At 33.2% G+C, this 18294-nt stretch overlaps 1 protein-coding gene and 1 pseudogene across 2 annotated transcripts; one reads left to right on the forward strand and one right to left on the reverse strand.

Moving 5' to 3' along the window:
* Positions 1-265: 265 nt before the first annotated feature.
* Positions 266-13058, forward strand: LOC143631408 (kinesin-like protein KIN-12C). The gene is made up of 28 exons (XM_077100177.1): positions 266-433; positions 2361-3027; positions 3122-3361; positions 3439-3558; positions 3650-3763; positions 3844-3936; positions 4007-4167; positions 4257-4331; positions 4942-5029; positions 5110-5168; positions 5249-5312; positions 5396-5461; positions 5568-5696; positions 6281-6621; positions 6694-6763; positions 6849-6899; positions 6997-7041; positions 7615-7694; positions 7783-7864; positions 7963-8550; positions 8651-9031; positions 9138-9923; positions 10775-11272; positions 11775-12101; positions 12181-12279; positions 12403-12522; positions 12785-12946; positions 12983-13058. The coding sequence occupies exons 2-28, from the start codon at positions 2389-2391 to the stop codon at positions 13022-13024; spliced, it is 5520 nt and encodes a 1839-aa protein (XP_076956292.1). The 5' UTR covers positions 266-433; positions 2361-2388; the 3' UTR covers positions 13025-13058.
* Positions 13059-14306: 1248 nt separating this feature from the next.
* On the reverse strand, positions 14307-16726 carry LOC143631393 (CCG-binding protein 1 pseudogene; annotated as a pseudogene). The gene is made up of 3 exons (XR_013153345.1): positions 16537-16726; positions 15380-15453; positions 14307-14825 (listed from the first exon to the last, which is right to left on the reverse strand). The product of XR_013153345.1 is annotated as a CCG-binding protein 1 pseudogene (transcript).
* Positions 16727-18294: the final 1568 nt, after the last annotated feature.

An 18294-nucleotide genomic window follows, 5' to 3' on the forward strand; every position in this document is an offset into this window, starting at 1 on the left:
AGCGGTTGGCCTCTGCATAATTAACAAATCTACTTTATGACAACTTTTCAGCCTATACGGCCCGTATAAACCGAGACACATGATGACATTATTCTGGCATATACAACTCGTATAAATCACCTGGTGGTGTTTGTATAACACTACAACCAATGAAAAAAAACATTTCATTAATATATTAATATATTCAATATATACATAGCCGTTAACATCTACATTCAAACTCACTAATTTCAAATTCCATCCACAAATCTCAGCCGTCCGATTCCAACTCATATCCCAATAAATCCAAATCATAAATAAAGTATTCAAAAACAACTTCTAGACGTTAATTCATTCATTCATTTTAACTGATTTGAATTTAATTTAACTCCATGGAACCAACAACAAGCATCAACCACAGCTTCATTCATTAGTGTTTTCTCGAAGCTTCGAAGTAAGTTTTCTATCGAAACCTTACGAATTAAGGCTCGTAATTGTTTACTGTTTGTTACGGATTGTTGATTAGTTGTTAGGTGTTGAACTGTAGTGAATTTGACTACGAATTAGGGCTCGTAATTGTCTACTGTTGTTACAGATTATTGATTATTTGTTAACTGTTACAAGTTAGGGCTTGTCTACTGGTGTTACAGATTGTTGATTAGTTGTTAGGTGTTAAACTGTAGTGAATTTGAGTATGAATTAGGGCTTGTAGTTATGTATTGTTTGTTACTGATTGTTGATTTACTGTTAGGTGCTGAACCGTAGTGATTTTGAGTACGGATTAGGGCTCGTAATTGTCTACTGTTGTTACGGATTGTTGATTAGTTGTCAGGTGTTAAACCGTAGCATATTTGAGTACGAATTAGGGCTCGTAATTGTGTAGTGAAACTGCGAAAGTTACTTGTTGTTAAACTGTAGTGAATTTGAGTATGAATTAGGGCTTGTAACTATGTACTTTTGTTCCGATTATTGATTTTATGTTAGCTGTTAAACCGTAGCGATCCTGATTACTAATTACAGCTCATAATTATCTAGTGAATGTTAGAGGTTGAACTCTAGCGAGTTTGATTACGAACTAGGGCTTGTAATTGTCTCGAAGCTTCAAAGTAAGTTTTCTCTCGAAACCTTGGGCTCGTAATTGTCTACTTTTGTTATGGATTGTTGATTAGTTGTTAGGTGTTAATTGTAGCGAATTTGAGTACGAATTAGGGCTCATAATTGTGTAGCGAATGTTAGTTGTTAAACTCTAGCGATTCTGATTATGAATTAGGGCTCATAGTTATCTGCTGTTGTTCCGATTAAGCCGTAGCGAGTCTGATTACTAATTACAGCTCATAATTATGTAGTGGATGTTAGCTGTTGAACTCTAGCGAGTCTGATTACGAATTAGGGCTCGTAATTATGTACTGTTGTTCAGATTATTGATTAATTGTTAGGTGTTAAACCGTAGCGGATTTGAGTATGAATTAGGGCTCGTAATTATGTATTGTTGTCACATAGTGTTGATTTTATGTTAGCTGTTGAACTCTAGCGAACTTGTGTAGGAATCAGGGCTCATAATTTGCGTACGAATTAGGGCTCATGATTATAGACTGTTGTTCCGATTATTGATTTTCTGTTAGTTAAACCGTAGCGGATTTGATTACGAATTACGGCTCATAATTATGTACTGTTGTTCCAGATTATTGATAATGTGTTAGCTGTTAAACCGTAGCAGATTTTATTATGAATTAGGGCTTATAGTTATCTGCTGTTGTTCCGATTATAGAGTTTTTGTTAGCTGTTAAATGTTATTATTAACTGTTGTTCCAGATTACCGCGTTTCTGCTAGCTGTTAATTATCTACTGCTGTTCCAGATTATCGTGTTTCTGATAGCTGTTAGTTATCTAGAGTTGTTCTAGACTACTGATTGTTTGTTAGTTGTTAAACTCTAGCGAATTTGATTGCTAATTATGGCTCATAATTACATATCGTTCCAGATTATTGAGTTTCTGTTAGCTGTTAATCATCTACTGTTGATCCAGATTATTAATTATTTGTTAGTTGTTAAAACCTTGCGAATCTGACTATGAATTAGGGCATAATGATCTACTGTTGTTCCAGGTTATTGATTTTGTGTTAGCTGTTACACCGTAGCATATCTGATTTTCTGTTACCCGTTAAACCCTAGCGAATATGATTATGAACTAGCGCTGATAGTTATCTACTGTTGTTCCAGATTATCTATTCTCTGTTAGCTGTTAAACCCTAACAAATTTGATTATAAATTAAGGCTCAAAGTTATCTAATGTTATTACATATTATTGATTTTCTGTTAGCTGTTAAACCCTAGCGAATCTGATTACGAATTAGGGCTCATATATATCTACTGTTGTTCCAGGTTATTGATTATTTTTTAGCTGTTTATAATGTCGAGAGATTTAAAGTTGTCGCGTCGAAATTCGGGTAAAAACTTGAAGTTTGAAGAAATTGAAAACCTGCCTGTTAATGTAAACCTTCGTGAGCCATCGATCGGTCGAGTGAGCATTGATTCTCATTCAAGGCCTCCATTAAACACAATTCAAGATCCACCTCAAAACCCTAGCAAATCTGATTATGAATCAGGTCTCAAAAGTAGCAAACTATTTCGAACACCTACCAAGCCGAAGGTAAGGAATCTAGAATCCGGAATGGCATTGAAAACTCCAGAAAAGCAAGGAGGATTGAATCGGAATCGGTATGGGTGGGGATTTGAGCCAAGGGATGAGGTGAGAATTGGGAATGGAAATACACCTAAACTGAGTAAATCAATTCCGAGGTGTTTGCAGGAGCCTAATTCTACACACAGTACACCTACAAAGAGTGTAGGTAAACCTCCAAATCTAGGATTTTTTAATGGAGGTAGTTCTAGGCCTCCTGTTAATGGAGGTGTTCGGACCGGGAACTTTGCTGCTTTATCTAAAGGAATTCCTGTAGCATTCAACACGTGTACAACTGTAAATACTGTTGAGGTTCCTCATTATGATCTTAGAGAAGATCCATCTTTCTGGATGGATCATAATGTTCAAGTAAGTTTCATTCTTATAACTGTATACATAAGTGTTTGATACTTTGATTTTGATTGGTGTTTGTGTTTGCTTATGGGGATGATATTTTTGCTAGGTTTTGATTCGAATCCGACCACTTAATGGTATGGAAATCGGCTCACAAGGCTACAATAGATGTTTAAAGCAAGAAAGTGCACAAACCTTAACATGGATTTCACAACCAGAAACACGCTTTACATTTGATCATGTTGCGTGTGAAACAATTGACCAGGAAACCCTTTTTAAGATGGTTGGTCAGCCAATGGTCGAGAATTGCTTATCTGGCTACAACAGTTGTATGTTTGCATATGGGCAGGTAACATACTTTTTGATAATAGTTTCAGTAATTTATATACAGATTTTGACCTAAATATGATCATGTGCTTATTACAGACAGGAAGTGGGAAGACACATACCATGCTTGGTGAAATCAATGATCTTGAAACAAAGCCAAGCCCAAATCGAGGAATGACACCAAGGATATTCGAGTTCTTATTTTCTAGAATCATTGTGGTATTGAACTAGACATAATAATGTCCAATATTATTCTCTAATCCAGCCCTTCGTAAGTAGTTTAATGCCCAAATCTTATGCCTTTTTACAGGAAGAGAAATGTCGAATGGACGAAAGACTAAAGTATACCTGCAAGTGTTCTTTCTTGGAGATTTACAATGAACAAATAACCGATCTACTTGATCCCTCATCCACAAATCTGCAGGTATGTTATGCGTTGTATGAATTATGACATATTTAGTATCATCGTAGTTCAATAGAATTTTGCTATTGTGTTTCTTGTAGCTGCGGGAAGATGTTAAAAAGGGTGTGTATGTTGAAAACCTCACAGAATATGAAGTTCATTCTGTGGGTGATATTCTTAAACTTCTTAGTCAGGTACTCTATGATTATGCTTTTATAACCTTAAGTGTCTTTTTTGTCATTTTCTTACTATATTTATGTTTAGGGTTCTGCAAATAGACGAGTTGCTGCTACAAATATGAATAGAGAAAGCAGTCGATCACACAGTGTTTTTACATGTGTTATTGAAAGTAGGTGGGAAAAAGATTCGACATCTAACTTAAGATTTGCAAGGCTAAATCTTGTTGATTTAGCTGGTTCAGAAAGGTGCTGAATGTAGATAATATTGTTTTTTTTGTCCTTCAGTATTTTGGTTTTGTTTTTAGAATTAGAATTCTGTGGTTTTCTCTTAACAGACAAAAAACTTCTGGTGCTGAAGGTGAACGATTAAAAGAAGCTGCAAATATAAACAAGTCATTATCCACACTCGGGTATGGGCATTTCATTTACGAATTATCTTCTCTTGTTTTTCACTGGCAAATAACTTTTATCAGAAAGTATGAACTTGGTTAAAACTGACGACGTGCCAGTTGACCTGTTGGTAACTTTGACCATGTTTTTTTGCTCATATGTTCAGTTACCCTAAATGACTTTTAAATAATACTTAATAATGTTTGAACCTCGTCAAACTGATGATTTGACTGTCAATAACTTTGATCATGCTGATGTTTTTCTGGCTCATGTGGTGATGGCGTGTCACCTTCTAAGCTGGCTAACTTAGAAGATCAACCAAAATGACATTTTTTTTGTTGAGCTTGTTTTGAGTGAAATGTGGCACTCAACAAGTTTGACAATGTTGACCTTTTTCTACCTCATTTGGTGATGACATGTCATCAGGAAAACTGGCTAACTTAAAAGTTCAACCAGAATGACCTTTATTTTTGAAATTTTGAGCCTGTTTTGTGTTCTGTGAATAGAGTGTGTTATCCAAAATAGAAAGCAGATCATTGTTGATACCTTGTTATGCAGTTCTTTTTATTAGTTTTCGTTTTGGACTTTTGATACTCTAATTAATGCTGCAAAAAATCTTTTTTTGCACAGTCATGTAATTATGGTTCTTGTTGATGGTGCTAATGCAAGAACAAGACATGTTCCCTATCGAGATTCCAGACTCACTTTTCTTCTTCAGGTGCTTAAAATTTTTCTAATTTAAGTTCATGAAAACTCCATTTTATTTATTTATTAATTTGTTATAAATGTGTGACACAGGATTCACTGGGTGGGAACTCGAAAACTATGATAATCGCTAATGTTAGCCCATCAACAGGGTATACTTTAACTATCAGAACTTCTGTGAAAGAAGCAGTTTAAACCAAAAAAATTAACTAACATTGCTTTCTGTTTCTAGTTCTGCTGTTGAGACCTTGAACACTTTAAAATTTGCTCAGCGTGCAAAGCTCATTCAAAACAATGTAAGAAAGTTTCTATATAACTTAAATCCTTCATATGCTATTCAAAACCTATAATATTTGTCTGTTTATTTCCCATTTCAAAGGCTGTGATAAATGAAGACGCGTCTGGAGATGTAGTGGCACTTCAACATCAGATACGACTTCTCAAGGTAATTTCTAAAAAAAGATAATAATACTTATTATAAAATAATAATAATAATAATAATAATGCTAGTAATTATAATAATATCTAATGTCCAGTTGTTATTTGCATAGGAGGAACTTGCTATCCTGAAACGCCAGAATACATCACGGTCTCTAACATTTAGTTCAAAAGATGAGAATTGTAGCAATGCAAGTTCATATGGAGATGAAGATGAAGATAAAAGGGTTTCATGTAACCAGGTATATACTAATAGGCTTGTAAAAGAACCAAACATTCAGTGAACCGTTTGACATGAGACTCGTTTATTTACTAAACGAATGGGCATGAACAAAACTTTTTGTTCTTTAAGTTAAAAGAACAAACACGGACACATTTCGTTCTTTTATTTATGTTCATGAACTTTTGTTTAAGTTTATTTATTTATATTAGTTAACGTTTGTTCGTTTAAATTCATTTATAAATTTATTCAAATCAATTAAGACATAAGAATTTAGTCTATTTTTATGAAATTAAATATCACCTAATACAATTTAGTCTATTATAATTACTTTTTCAGACCCAACAAATTGATGTTTGATAAATTATGTACGTTTATGTTTATTCGTCTATGTTTAGTTATATTCGTTCGTTTATGATGGTTTACGTTCGTGTTTGATCGATTGTCTGGTTAAATCAATGTAGACGAACAAACACATACGTGCCCTACTCGTGTTCGTTAGGTTTGTTTATAGGCCTATATACTAGCAGTCTGTTTCAATGACTGTCATCTGTTTTTTTTGTCAATTTAGTATAAGGCTGTATTTAATTATTTCTGTTATTATAGTTGAAATCGTTGGAGAGTTCATTAAATGGAGCTTTAAGGAGAGAAAAGTCAACAGAAAACTGTATTAAACAGCTCGAAGCAGAAATCGAACAGTTAAACTGTTTGGTTCGTCAGCGGGAAGAAGAAAACAGGTGCACTAAAATGATGTTGAAGTTTCGGGAAGCCAAAATTCAGAAAATGGAGTCAGTTTTTTCTGGATTAATATCTGCAGATTCTTATCTTATAGAAGAAAACAACACTCTCACTGAAGAAATTAAAATTCTTCGTGCAAAAGTTGATAAGAATCCTGAAGTAACACGATTCGCTGTCGATAATATTAGGCTTCAGGAACAACTTAAAAGGTAGTGTTAAATATATATTAATTAGATAATTAGTATTAGGGGTTAATCGTGAAATATTTTATGTTATTTTAGATTTCAAGATTTCTATGAAGAAGGGGAGAGAGAAATGCTGTTGGCTGAGGTGTCTGAATTGCGGGATCAGGTATTTATCTAAGTTATTTCATCAAGCACACTTCTGTCTTTTGGTCTTTTCTTTATAATTATACATTTGTAAATTTTTTTGACAGTTGGCTCTTTTACTTGATGAACATAATGATATGAATCTGAGAACGGAAAAGGTAATCTTCGATGATTGTTAGGTGTTAAGTGTATAATTCTCATATTTACCAGTCATTTAATAAAATAACTGAATAAATTATATGTAAATGATAACAGGAAGCTGCAAAAGACAAAAACGAAATCAGTTCTCTTCAATCCGAGGTTATTTTTTGGCCTTTTAAATATAATAAGGATAATGTATGTGCAGACCACCCAAGTATTCAACCTTTTAATATAATAAGGATAATGTATGTGCAGACCACCCAAGTATTCAACCTTTTCTATTGATACCACAAAGGACTTAAAAATCATGCCAAAACGTCTTTAAATCCAAAAATATACGGTCACATTTCATGTTTACCTCATCATCTGATATGATTTTGGCCAGAATCAGTATAAAACACGCCAAATGACGAAAATGCTCTACATATGTTGAAACATAATACTGCGATCTTAACCTACAAGATGTGTAGACCTCATTATCCAACATGACACCTCAAATGTAATTATGTCTTTACAAAATTTCAATGTCATTTTTTCCATGCAAAATGTTTCGGCCACAAGAACATAAATGTGTTCATTTACATACATGGATGGCCTGTGATGTAGTTGAATATCGGTGACCTGAATGCACCAAAGTTGAATCCTTAGGTGGCCTCTATATTCATTAACCCAATAGTAAATATCTCTTATGAGTTTATACGTTTTTTTGATTTTTTCTAAAATTTATTTCAGTTGTTAAAGAGCCAGGAAGAGTTGGAGAAGTGCAGGGATAACCTGAATTCTTGCATAGATGAAAATACAAAACTCTGCAGGTAACATAATCTGTTCCCATTAATTTTTTTTTTATTATTATTTTACTTTTTGTATATTTTTCATTTAACCGTTCTTCATTTTCTACAGGGAAATTTCTGACTTAAATGCTTTATTAGAAAGGCAAAAATCTTCACTGAATGATCAAGTAGGTGGCGTTGAGGTCATGAAGGTATATTCAGTTGCTTGTTAGTTATAATTGTATGATGTCATTGAGGCATAAAGGAAATGTCAGTTTTTATCAAAACTAACATTTTTTATTCTTTTCAGGAATCAATATCAGAATCTTCTTCGGCTGAAGATGAAAACGATGAATTTTTTAAAAAATACCCTGAAGAAGTAGTGGGTTTACAGTTGGAGCTAGAATTTCTCAAGACTATTTTCAAGGAAGAAAGATATGAAAACAATTTGAAAGAAAAAGAGATCCAACAAGAATTGACCCTTCTTAGAGAGATGTACGAAGAGAAAGATAGAAACTTTAACGGTTTATCTGAGGAGTTTGACTTTTTGACCAGAAAGATTGAAGAGGTTCTTGCTGTGGGACACAATGCACTTGATGATGCCTCAAACTTCATTGGTCACGGGAAACAAACTCGGGTTTGTGAGAATTTACAAGTTATTGCAAGAAAGATATCTGAAAAGGAATTAAGGATAGATGAACTTAACACGTGTTTGGAGGATGCGAAAGTACGAGGAAATGAAATGGAGACGATGTTGAGGTTGTTAAAAGGGGCAACTTTGGTATTGTCAGAAGCACACCAAAAAGATTGCATTAAAAAAGATGAAGAAATTGATAAAATATTATCAGAGTTAAAGGAGAAGAATTCTATCATAAATCTGATGGAAGAGCAACGAAAGGTGAATTTAATCCTCCAACTTTTTAACTGTTTAAAAATTTGAATTTCCAACTAAAGGTAAACTTGTAATTTCCGACTAACTTTGTTCTATAATTGTGTAGCAATATGAGGCTGAACTTATGGATGCAAAGATAAATGCAGCACATCAAGAAATGGAATCTTGTTGCTATCTTGATAAATTTGTTGAAATTCAAGACAGTATTCAAGAAGCAAATTTAATGATTAACAAACTGATGACTGAAAATGAAGCAATGAAGATGGAGATTAACCGCCAAAACCAAGAGATTAGTGACAAAGAAGAAAGGTTAAGATGTTTAGAAGCTTCAAAAAGTATTAATCTTGAGAATGAGAAAATTCACATGTCAACGGTTCTTGAAAAGTTGAAAGAACAAATAATTACTTCCTATGTGGATATGCAATTGAAGGATTGTATCTTGCTGGAAAAGGATGCCGAGGTTGGTCTTCTTCTGAAAGAGAAAGAGGTATTTTTTCTTTCTTTATTTAACATTATATATACACATACATATATATGTTGGGTCCGTATCATACTGATTCACTTTTTAAAATATCTGTTGCTTACTTGCATAGCTATTTGAGGTTCAGCTTATGGATGTAATTAAAAACACAACACAACATGCATTGGAATCTTGTTGCTATCTCGATAAATTTGAAGAAACGCAACACAAGATTAATGAAGCTGATTGTATGATCAACAACCTGGTGAATACAAATGAAGCAGTGAAGACTGAGATCAACGAGTTGAAGAGAAAAGAAATTAATTTTATAAAAGCGAGGGAAATCCTAGAGGACAGTTATTCTGCTCTTGAAAAACAGATTAACGAGAAAGATGAAAAGTTGAGATGTTTGGAAGAGAAGCTAGTGATTGATTTATCTGCCAAAGATATCGAATTATTTATGATGTCATCAACACTAGAACAAGTGGCTGCCGAGAATAATGATCTTGAGAAAGATAAAGTTAGTATGTCTGAAGTTTTTGAGAAGTTAAAGGAAGATATAATTATTTGCAATGTGGATTTGCACTTCAAAGATTTGATCTTGCTCGAACAAGAACTGAAAAGTAAAGATGAAACTGAAGAACTTGAAGCTTGTTTTGAATCTTTAGAATCTGAACATTGTGAAAACATTGTAAGAAGCCTGGTTATCGAAGCTCGGTTGACTGAAAACGCTGAAGATGCCATAAAAGCAAAAAGATTAGCTGAGGTGGATTTGGCAGAAATAAAGAAGGCCATGAAAATTATTGAATTGAAAACTGCTTTTGATGGAAACAATTTAATTGAATCATTGAAAGATGAGTTGGAAAGTGTTACTTGTGAAAGAGATGACCTCCATGTTGAGTTTAATAAAGCAAAAGAGGTATGATTTCTTCTTCACTTGACAATAGTTTTCCCATTTTACCCTTTTGTAACTTTGGTGTGAAGTTATTGTTTGTGTTTCGTTTAAATTTGGCCCAATATAATCATCGACTTCAAAAATTGAATACCTACTATTTTCTAAGTTTCCACAAGTCAATAGACTTCTTAAAAGCATAAGGGTAAAATTGGCATTGTGCTAGATAAACCACATTAATTTATTTTTAACTACATTTTAACTAGTTTTCCTGTTATTTTCTATTTGCTTGACAAAATAACAGGTCCTGCTGCAAAGCTATTGTCCACATTTCTAGTATAATTTGAATAGCTATTTTTAACTAATTTTCCCATTTATAAGGATGTGGCATTATTGAATCTTGTAAGTTTCCAAGTCAATTGACATCGTAATTGCACAAGGAAAAAATGGTATTGTGCTAAATAAAACCACATTAGTTATGAAAATGTCTTAATTGTCTTTTTTTTCTCCCGCGTGAACAACAATTAGCTATAAATAACAAACATATATAAAAGGTTAAGTTTTCGCTGTTGTTTACTAATTCGGTTATGAATAGCTATTATTTACTAATCTTCCCATTTTACCCTTTTGTAACCTTATTGTTAAATCTTGCAAGCTCCCAAGACGATTGACATCTTAAACGCATAAGGGTAAATTTGGCATTATACTAAGTAAAACCACATTGGTTATGAAAATTCTTATTTAAATCTGTAGGAAATTACAACCCTCTTGACATTTGATTATTAACTAAAATCAAGGCAAAATTTGTATAGTCAAACCACATTACTCGTATATTTGAACATTACTTTCCAACCATTTATATTTTTTAAACTTTGTAGTTATATGAACTTGAACTTACGGAGGCAATGATAAACGCATCACAACAAGCAGTGAAATCTTCTTGTTATCTGGCCAAATTTGTTGAAACGCAAAACAAAATTAAAGAAGCAGATTTTATTATCAACAATCTGCTGACAGATTTATCTGCAAAAGAGACCGAGTTATGCATGATGTCATCGCATTTAGAAATTAATATTTCTAAAGTTTTTGAGAAGTTGAAGGAAGATATAATTATTTCCCATGTGGATATGCACTTTAAAGACTTGATCTTGCTGGAAGTAGATGCCGAATTAAGGTTACATAAGGAGGATAACGAGACACTTGCGGCCAGAATAAATATTCAAAAAGATAAAGTTGCAGAAATGGAAGGTTTTTGTGAAGCTTTAGAGTGTGAGCTTTATGAAAATGTTGTGAAAAGCTCGGTTCTTGAATGTTGGTCGATCGAAAATGCTTTAAATGTGAAAAGGTCAATAGTGCAATTGACTCATTTTCAAGAGGTAAGCTGCCTAACTGCCTAAACCCCATTGAACTTTTCTTAATTTCTTAAAGTTAAAAAGTGAATATAACTGATGATTCATTGACATTTATTTGGTTTATATATTTTATATTATTTTAAGGTAGTTTCACCATTATTGTATGCAATTTTATATGTAAACTGCCTACCAATTTACATATATAATCACAAATTTACATATAATAAATGACGAAAGTACCTTCGTTTAATATTAAATATAATTAATAAATAAATGGTTGGTTGTGGAGAGTTCTTAAATAATTTCAAGGTTCTAAAATGATCCAGGAACATATCTCAATAATTTACGAGAAAAGATAAATTTTATTTATTTTTTAAGTATTTTTTTCTATGAAGTCTTAAGTTTTTTGGTAGGTTTAGGATTTTATTCCCATAGGAAAAAAATTTGTTAGATTGTTAGTTTTCTTCTCATTAGTCATTAGTACTTATTTATTTTCTAATTAATTTTTTTCTTAATCATTGCGTAGCGATATGAGATTCAGCTTAAAGAATCAAATATAAAACTACAAGAAGCAGTTTTAATGATCAGCAAGCTGGGAACCGAAAATGAAGCAATTAAAACTGAAATTAGCCACCAAAACCAAGTGATCAATGCAGAAGAAATCGAGCTATTTATCATATTATCAAGACTAGAACAAGCGGCTTCAGATTATAATGATCTCGAGAAGGAGAAAACTAATGCTTATTCAGTTTTAGAGAAGTTTAAGCAAGAGCGAATTATTTCATATGTAGATCAGCACTTTAAAGATTTGCTCTTGCTCGAAAATGATGCAGAGATTGCCGGTTTTCAAATGGTGAGTTTTTTTTTTTATTCATTAGCATAAACATAATGACTATATGTTTTATTAACCTTTTCTGCAAATCGAAAAAAAGGCGTGTGAAACCAGTAAACGTTATGATCAAGAGAAGTTGAAACTTTATGAGAAGTCGGTAGAAGAGTTGGAATCCACCGTAAATTTACTGGAAAACCAGGTATTTTTGCCATTATGAAATCCTTTTTTAATAATAATGTTATTTATCGATTTAAAAGTTTAATTGTTTAATTGTCCTTTAATATAAGTTGGCAAATCATGTTCTTTTTGTTGAATTTTTAAGGTTGACCTGGTCAAAGGAGAAGCCGAAAGTCAACGGTTGAAGAATGAGGAGCTAAAAGAAGAGGTGGAGAGAACTCAACAACAAAAACAGTTACTCGTAACCGAAAACGAAACCTTTAAGGTTTGTTTTGTTGACTATTTACTTGACTTTTTTCCAACTGCAGCGTAGAGTTTGAACTTTTTTTCACATAATAAAAGTTTAAACTTTTATAGATCGAAAACGAGGATTACAAGATAAAGGTGATTGGGCTTGAAGACGAAGTAAAGAAATTGTTGGGACAGCACGATCCTCGCCTTCCGCTTGCGAAAATTAAGGTTAGATTTTTATTTTATTTTTCTGAAGAAATGATAAAAACATATGTTAAATGCTAAACAAATGACAGGAGGAAAACGACATGTTAAAGGCCCGAAACGAAGAAAATAGTGGTAAGCTACGTGAAACCCAAGCGATAGTTGCCCGAGTAAGAGAAGGACTTGCTAACTTACGTGCACGAAAACAACTTCATGAAAAGGAAACCGACAAGAGCACGGACATTATCGTTCATGTAGAATGATGGTTTTCTTGAAACATAAACGTATAGGGATTAACGAAATACGAAGGAAGAAGAAATGTGATTATGTGAGCTCAAGCCCCTAACTATAAATGTTAATTGACGAGTAAACTGCCGGGTATTGAAGAATTCGTTTATTTTGATTTTGGATCGAGCCGACAACTTCAATTCAAGATTTCTTGAAATGAGATAGTTGTTGGCATAAGGTTAGTTTAGATTAGATGCTTAGGAGGTGTATATTATGAAGCATTGTTGCCTAGTTGTTTTTGTTTCTAGCTTCACTTGCAAACAAATGGGTATATGTTAATTGTTTTAATTCTATTTGTGCAATCTACTATTCAATTTCATATCATTTGATTGATTGTTGACAAGTGTTTTTAGAACTAAGGAAAATAATACATAATATAACCGAGTTCCCACCCACCATAACATGCGAGATCGATTATAGTTTTTTCAGAGTTTAGCGAGTATTCAAATACACAGATGGTCCATGTGGTATGTAAATTACAAATATAATTGCGGGCCCTTTGTTTCTGATATGGTTTAATGGTTTGGCTGCAACGGCAGGTTATAAATACTGATATATGTTTTTACAGTGCATTGGTAAATAAGTCATCAATGTGTTAATCATGATATGGACCATTTTACTCTTTTATTTGGAAGAAAGAATAAATCCCGAACCCAAGCGGCCAAGCATATCAGAGCGCTGTTAGTGCAATACAATATGTTGTATATGCGTAAGATTTCGTAAGTACTTTAAAAGTCTACCGACGGTTACTGAGTTGTTGTCAAACGTATTCTTCGATACTTGATTCTTAAAACCAAAATATAAGATTTTTATGATAAAAGTAACATGATTATGAAGAACAACTTAAGAGTCTACTCATTCGATAACTATATACACACTTGATATCTTGGTGTTTGATGCCTTGTAGACCCTGGCTAGACACGATTCTGTGTTTTATCTCTACCGCCGGGTGTGGAGTTCTAAGAATCAACACTCTGTTGCTCAGTTTACCATAAAAGCTGAGTATCGTGCACACGCTCATACTATTGAGCTTCGTATTCGAAATGTGTTTTTAATTCCAAAAAGGAGTACTGGTAATGTACCAATACGATGACATACCAAACCGATACCAACCAAATATCAATATTGGTGCCGGTATTATCAAAACTGATAAAAACATAAAATCTGAGTATCGTCCCCATGTTCATACTATTGAACTTCGTATTCGAAATGTGTTTTTAATTCCAGAAAGTATAGAGTACTGGTAATGCACCAATACGATGACATACCAAACCGATACCAACCAAACATCACTATTGGCGTCGGTATTATCAAAACCGGTATTGACAGTATTCATATTTATGACAGTAACATATTACACATAGAAAACAAGCAATATAGTAAACTAAACTTTCAACAAGATATATATATACATACATACATACATACCAAGCAAAACTCACTCACCATAATCATAAACAAAACTACATATATTTTCTTCTAGTAAAACCTAATTAAACAATCTTAATAATACCATTAAGTTTCGTGATCAGGCGCAGGGGAGTACCATGCCGGAAACCTTCCTTTAGCGCGAAGCAATCTCGTGAACGGAGAGTCTGGCATCTTCTCTTTCTCTTCTTCCTCCATCTCTTCATGACTCCTTGGCAGTCCGTCAGGTACTGGACATGCGCTTCCAGCTTTAACAGCGGGTGTGCTCTCCGAGCATGAACAATTCATGTTTGTTCCGTTTTGTAACTCCTTTTTTGCCTTGTGAATTTCGGATATACCGTGTAAACATCCAATTAATGATTTTACGCCTCCGGATTCGATTATCACTCGCTCTACCTCTTCCTTTGGCGCCTCTTTCTGTTCATAGGTGAATAAAATCAATTACTACGAAAACCTGAATCATGTAAAGTGCTTGAAACGAGTCTAGCAGGTCAAGAGCTACTCGATATTGGATCGGTGGAAAAGGTCTGAGCTTTTCCTAGCCTGAGCCTTAAATAAAACTCACTTAGTTATCGAGACTAGCTCAAGCCCTGTATGGGAAGCTCGTTTAGGCTTGTCTAGCCTTGTGTATATTTAATTCACAGCCAAGCTCGACTAGAGTTAATGCTTGCTTTAAGGTACTACTCGAGCTCAAGCCGAGCTTATGCTCATTTTAAAGTTTTCCCAAAATATATAAAGAATAAAAAAAATATATAAACTAACTAATGATTTCAAAATATATAAAGAAAATAATAAAAAGCATATATATATTAGCTAATGTTTATCAATGAGCTGAACCCAAGGTTGAAAAAACGTCTCATGAGCCGAGCTCAGGCTCTCGTATGTAAAAACAAGCCAAGCCTAGTCGAGTTCGGCTCGTTTACACCTTTAATTCAAAACATACGGTTGATATTCAGATAATATAGGTTTACCTCGAGTTCTTTGAGCTCAAAATACGCTCTCCAACAGCTATATGACGGATCTCCTTCCAGAGTTGAACAGTAATCTGATTAAAGAAACATAACTATTAGAAACTAAACAAAATTGTTCTATAATCAACTATATCATATCCTGTAGTTTTTAGGCTTAATCAGTGAACAGGAACAGATCTATCTGATTCAACAAAACCATTAGAAACGAAACTGATCTATAACCGATTGGATCCTGTGGTTTTTTAGGCTTAGTCCGCGAACAGGAACACGTCTATTTGATTAATTTAGCCTAATTATTAATTTTTAATCGACTGTATAATTATTGATTTTAGCATGAACACACCTCTGATTAAAAGAAACACCTAATTATTATCAGAAACGAAACCGATCCATAATCGATTAGATCCGGTAGTTTTTAGGCTTAATCACCTGTCATGAACACTTGAACACATATGCTTATTAACGATTCAATATCAACAACTATATAACTAACTAACTAACTAACTAAATAACTGATAGACTAGATCCAGTAGTTTTTAGGCTTAATCAGCGATTGTATGAACAGTTGAACACATTTATTTATATTATATGCTTGTTAACGATTCAACAGTTTTTAATTGGATCCAGTAGTTTTTAATCTTTAATTAATCACTCAGCATGAACAAATATGCAGGTTAACGATTCAATAGCAACAAAACCTAACTGATATCTATTACACTTAACAGTTGAACACGTACTTAACTACTTATGCTTATTAACGATTCAATTTCAAGTTATCAACAAATATAACTAACTAAAAACTAATTAGCGAGATTAATTATATTATAGAGTATAATACTAGTACTCTATAATTAATCACGCTAATTATAGATTAATTACTAAAAAAACCTAACCTAATTATTATTAAAAAACGTAACATAACTGATCTAATAATAATTACGCTAAATCACCGAGCATATAAAGAATCTTTAACGATTCAATATCAACAACTAGAACTAACTATAAACTGATTAGCGATTAATAGATAATTAATAGCTCAATACGCATATGCTTAATTATTATTATTAATTAACGATCAACAACTAGAAGTAACTAAATAGATTATTAATTATTAATGATTTAATTATAGAGTATTAATATAATAATACTGGTACTACCTGCTAAATCGTTCTCTGATTTCTGAATCAACGGTGGATCCTTGACGAGTCTATCAAGTTTACTTCGACTAAACGGTTCAAGCTTCGGTATATACGCATGGCTTCTCGAAGCACAACATATCGTTGTATTCGTCTTTAACGGCGGAGTTAACGGTGGAGATTGAAACGGAACTGATATTATTATTATCATTATCTTCTTCTTCTGGAATGCAAATGCAAACTGTGTGTGTGTGTGTATGTAACTGCCTAACTGGTTGTTATGATATAGATATTTATTAATATTAATAATAATAATAATAATAATAATAATAATAAAGAGTAATATTTGTATTTGGATAAGAATGAAGATATTTTTTAAAGAGACTGAGTGGTTGGTTTTGTCACGGTGAAGGCTGTGATCCTGGCCGTTGGATGATGGAGATTGGTTATTGAGATTGTGACACGTGTGGTGATATGGTATGGTGCGATGTATGGTTTTGTGGCCCACGGTTTCGCTTTTTCTTCGTGGAATATTTTATTAACTTTTAGGATAAGGTTTTGATATTTTAATATTTTTTGCCTTAAATATTATTCTCATAGATATCATAATGATACTTAATTTAAGTCCCAAATAAAGAAAGACTTTGTCCGTTGGTAATTAATCGAGTCGGACATGTCGAGTTTGAACCTAAGTGTCTCATTATAATGTATGATATGAAGAGACCATATGATAGTTGGTATTAACTAATGTAGTTGGCAATAAGTTTGGTGGTTGGACATTTATGTCAGTTAGTTGGACATAAAATGAATGTAGTGAACAAGTCGGCTAACTGTATAAATAAATCTACCATGTAAGGGTTTAGACATCACCCATCACTAGAACTATCACCGATGGCGTAACTTAGTTGGGGCCAGGGTGGCCCCGTCCTCTTCCGTTTTTTCGTTCGATATTGTAAATTTATCATTTTTCGATCGACAATGTTTATACATAGTGTAAATTTACCCGTTTCTGGCCGAAATTTGAGCTTGGCCCCCTCTGTTTTTCGCTCGGTAGGGTAAATTTATCATTTTTTCGGTCTGAAGATTTTTATACATAATGTAAATTTACTCGTTTCTGACCTAAATTTTGAGCCCGACCCCCTCCGTTTTTATGCTTGTTAGTGTATATTTATCCTTTTTTGGGCGAAAATAAATTTACTTGTTTCCGACCGAAATTTTGAGCCCGCCCCCCTCTAGTTTATGAATTTTTTTATATACATATTGGGGCCACCCCCCTCAACGTGTATGTTCAAGCTTCGTCACTGACTATCACAACCAAAAGTTATTGTAATCAGATTTAAGTTTGTTTCTGGTTATACATATATTATTCGTTAATTATCGTTTATCATCCTGAGACTCCAGCCTCTAGGACGTTTAGAAAATCAAGTATTAAATGTAAGCTTTAGCTGACTGGAAAAATTTTATATCCGGACACCATGTTTTATTAATACGTAGATAGGGATATCGAGTCGTATATTTTTAGCGTTTTTTGTCATACATTATTAACCATTAAAGATACAAGTTATATAAATGTATTTGAGTTGTATTGATCTATACAAAGTCATATAGCCTATGTGCCTTGTATAGGGCCTATTATACATTTATACAAGGCACATAGTTCATCCTCATGAATAATATGACGCATATATAGGGCATATATGAGACATATATGAGGTATATAGTTTTTCAGTGATGAACTATATATACGCATCTCTATTTGAGTTGTATGTGCCCTCACGA

This window comes from Bidens hawaiensis, unplaced genomic scaffold (assembly GCF_021521415.1).
Source record: "Bidens hawaiensis isolate Kalapana, Puna unplaced genomic scaffold, B.hawaiensis_p1.1 tig00006068_1, whole genome shotgun sequence".
Taxonomy (NCBI): domain Eukaryota; kingdom Viridiplantae; phylum Streptophyta; class Magnoliopsida; order Asterales; family Asteraceae; genus Bidens; species Bidens hawaiensis.

Coding starts and splice junctions, on each gene's coding strand:
- LOC143631408 (XM_077100177.1), top strand. CDS start 2,389: ATGTCGAGAGATTTAAAGTTGTCGCGTCGAAATTCGGGTAAAAACTTG. Junction 5,313..5,395: donor CAAAGCTCATTCAAAACAAT/GTAAGAAAGTTT, acceptor CCCATTTCAAAG/GCTGTGATAAATGAAGACGC. Junction 9,924..10,774: donor AGTTTAATAAAGCAAAAGAG/GTATGATTTCTT, acceptor TAAACTTTGTAG/TTATATGAACTTGAACTTAC.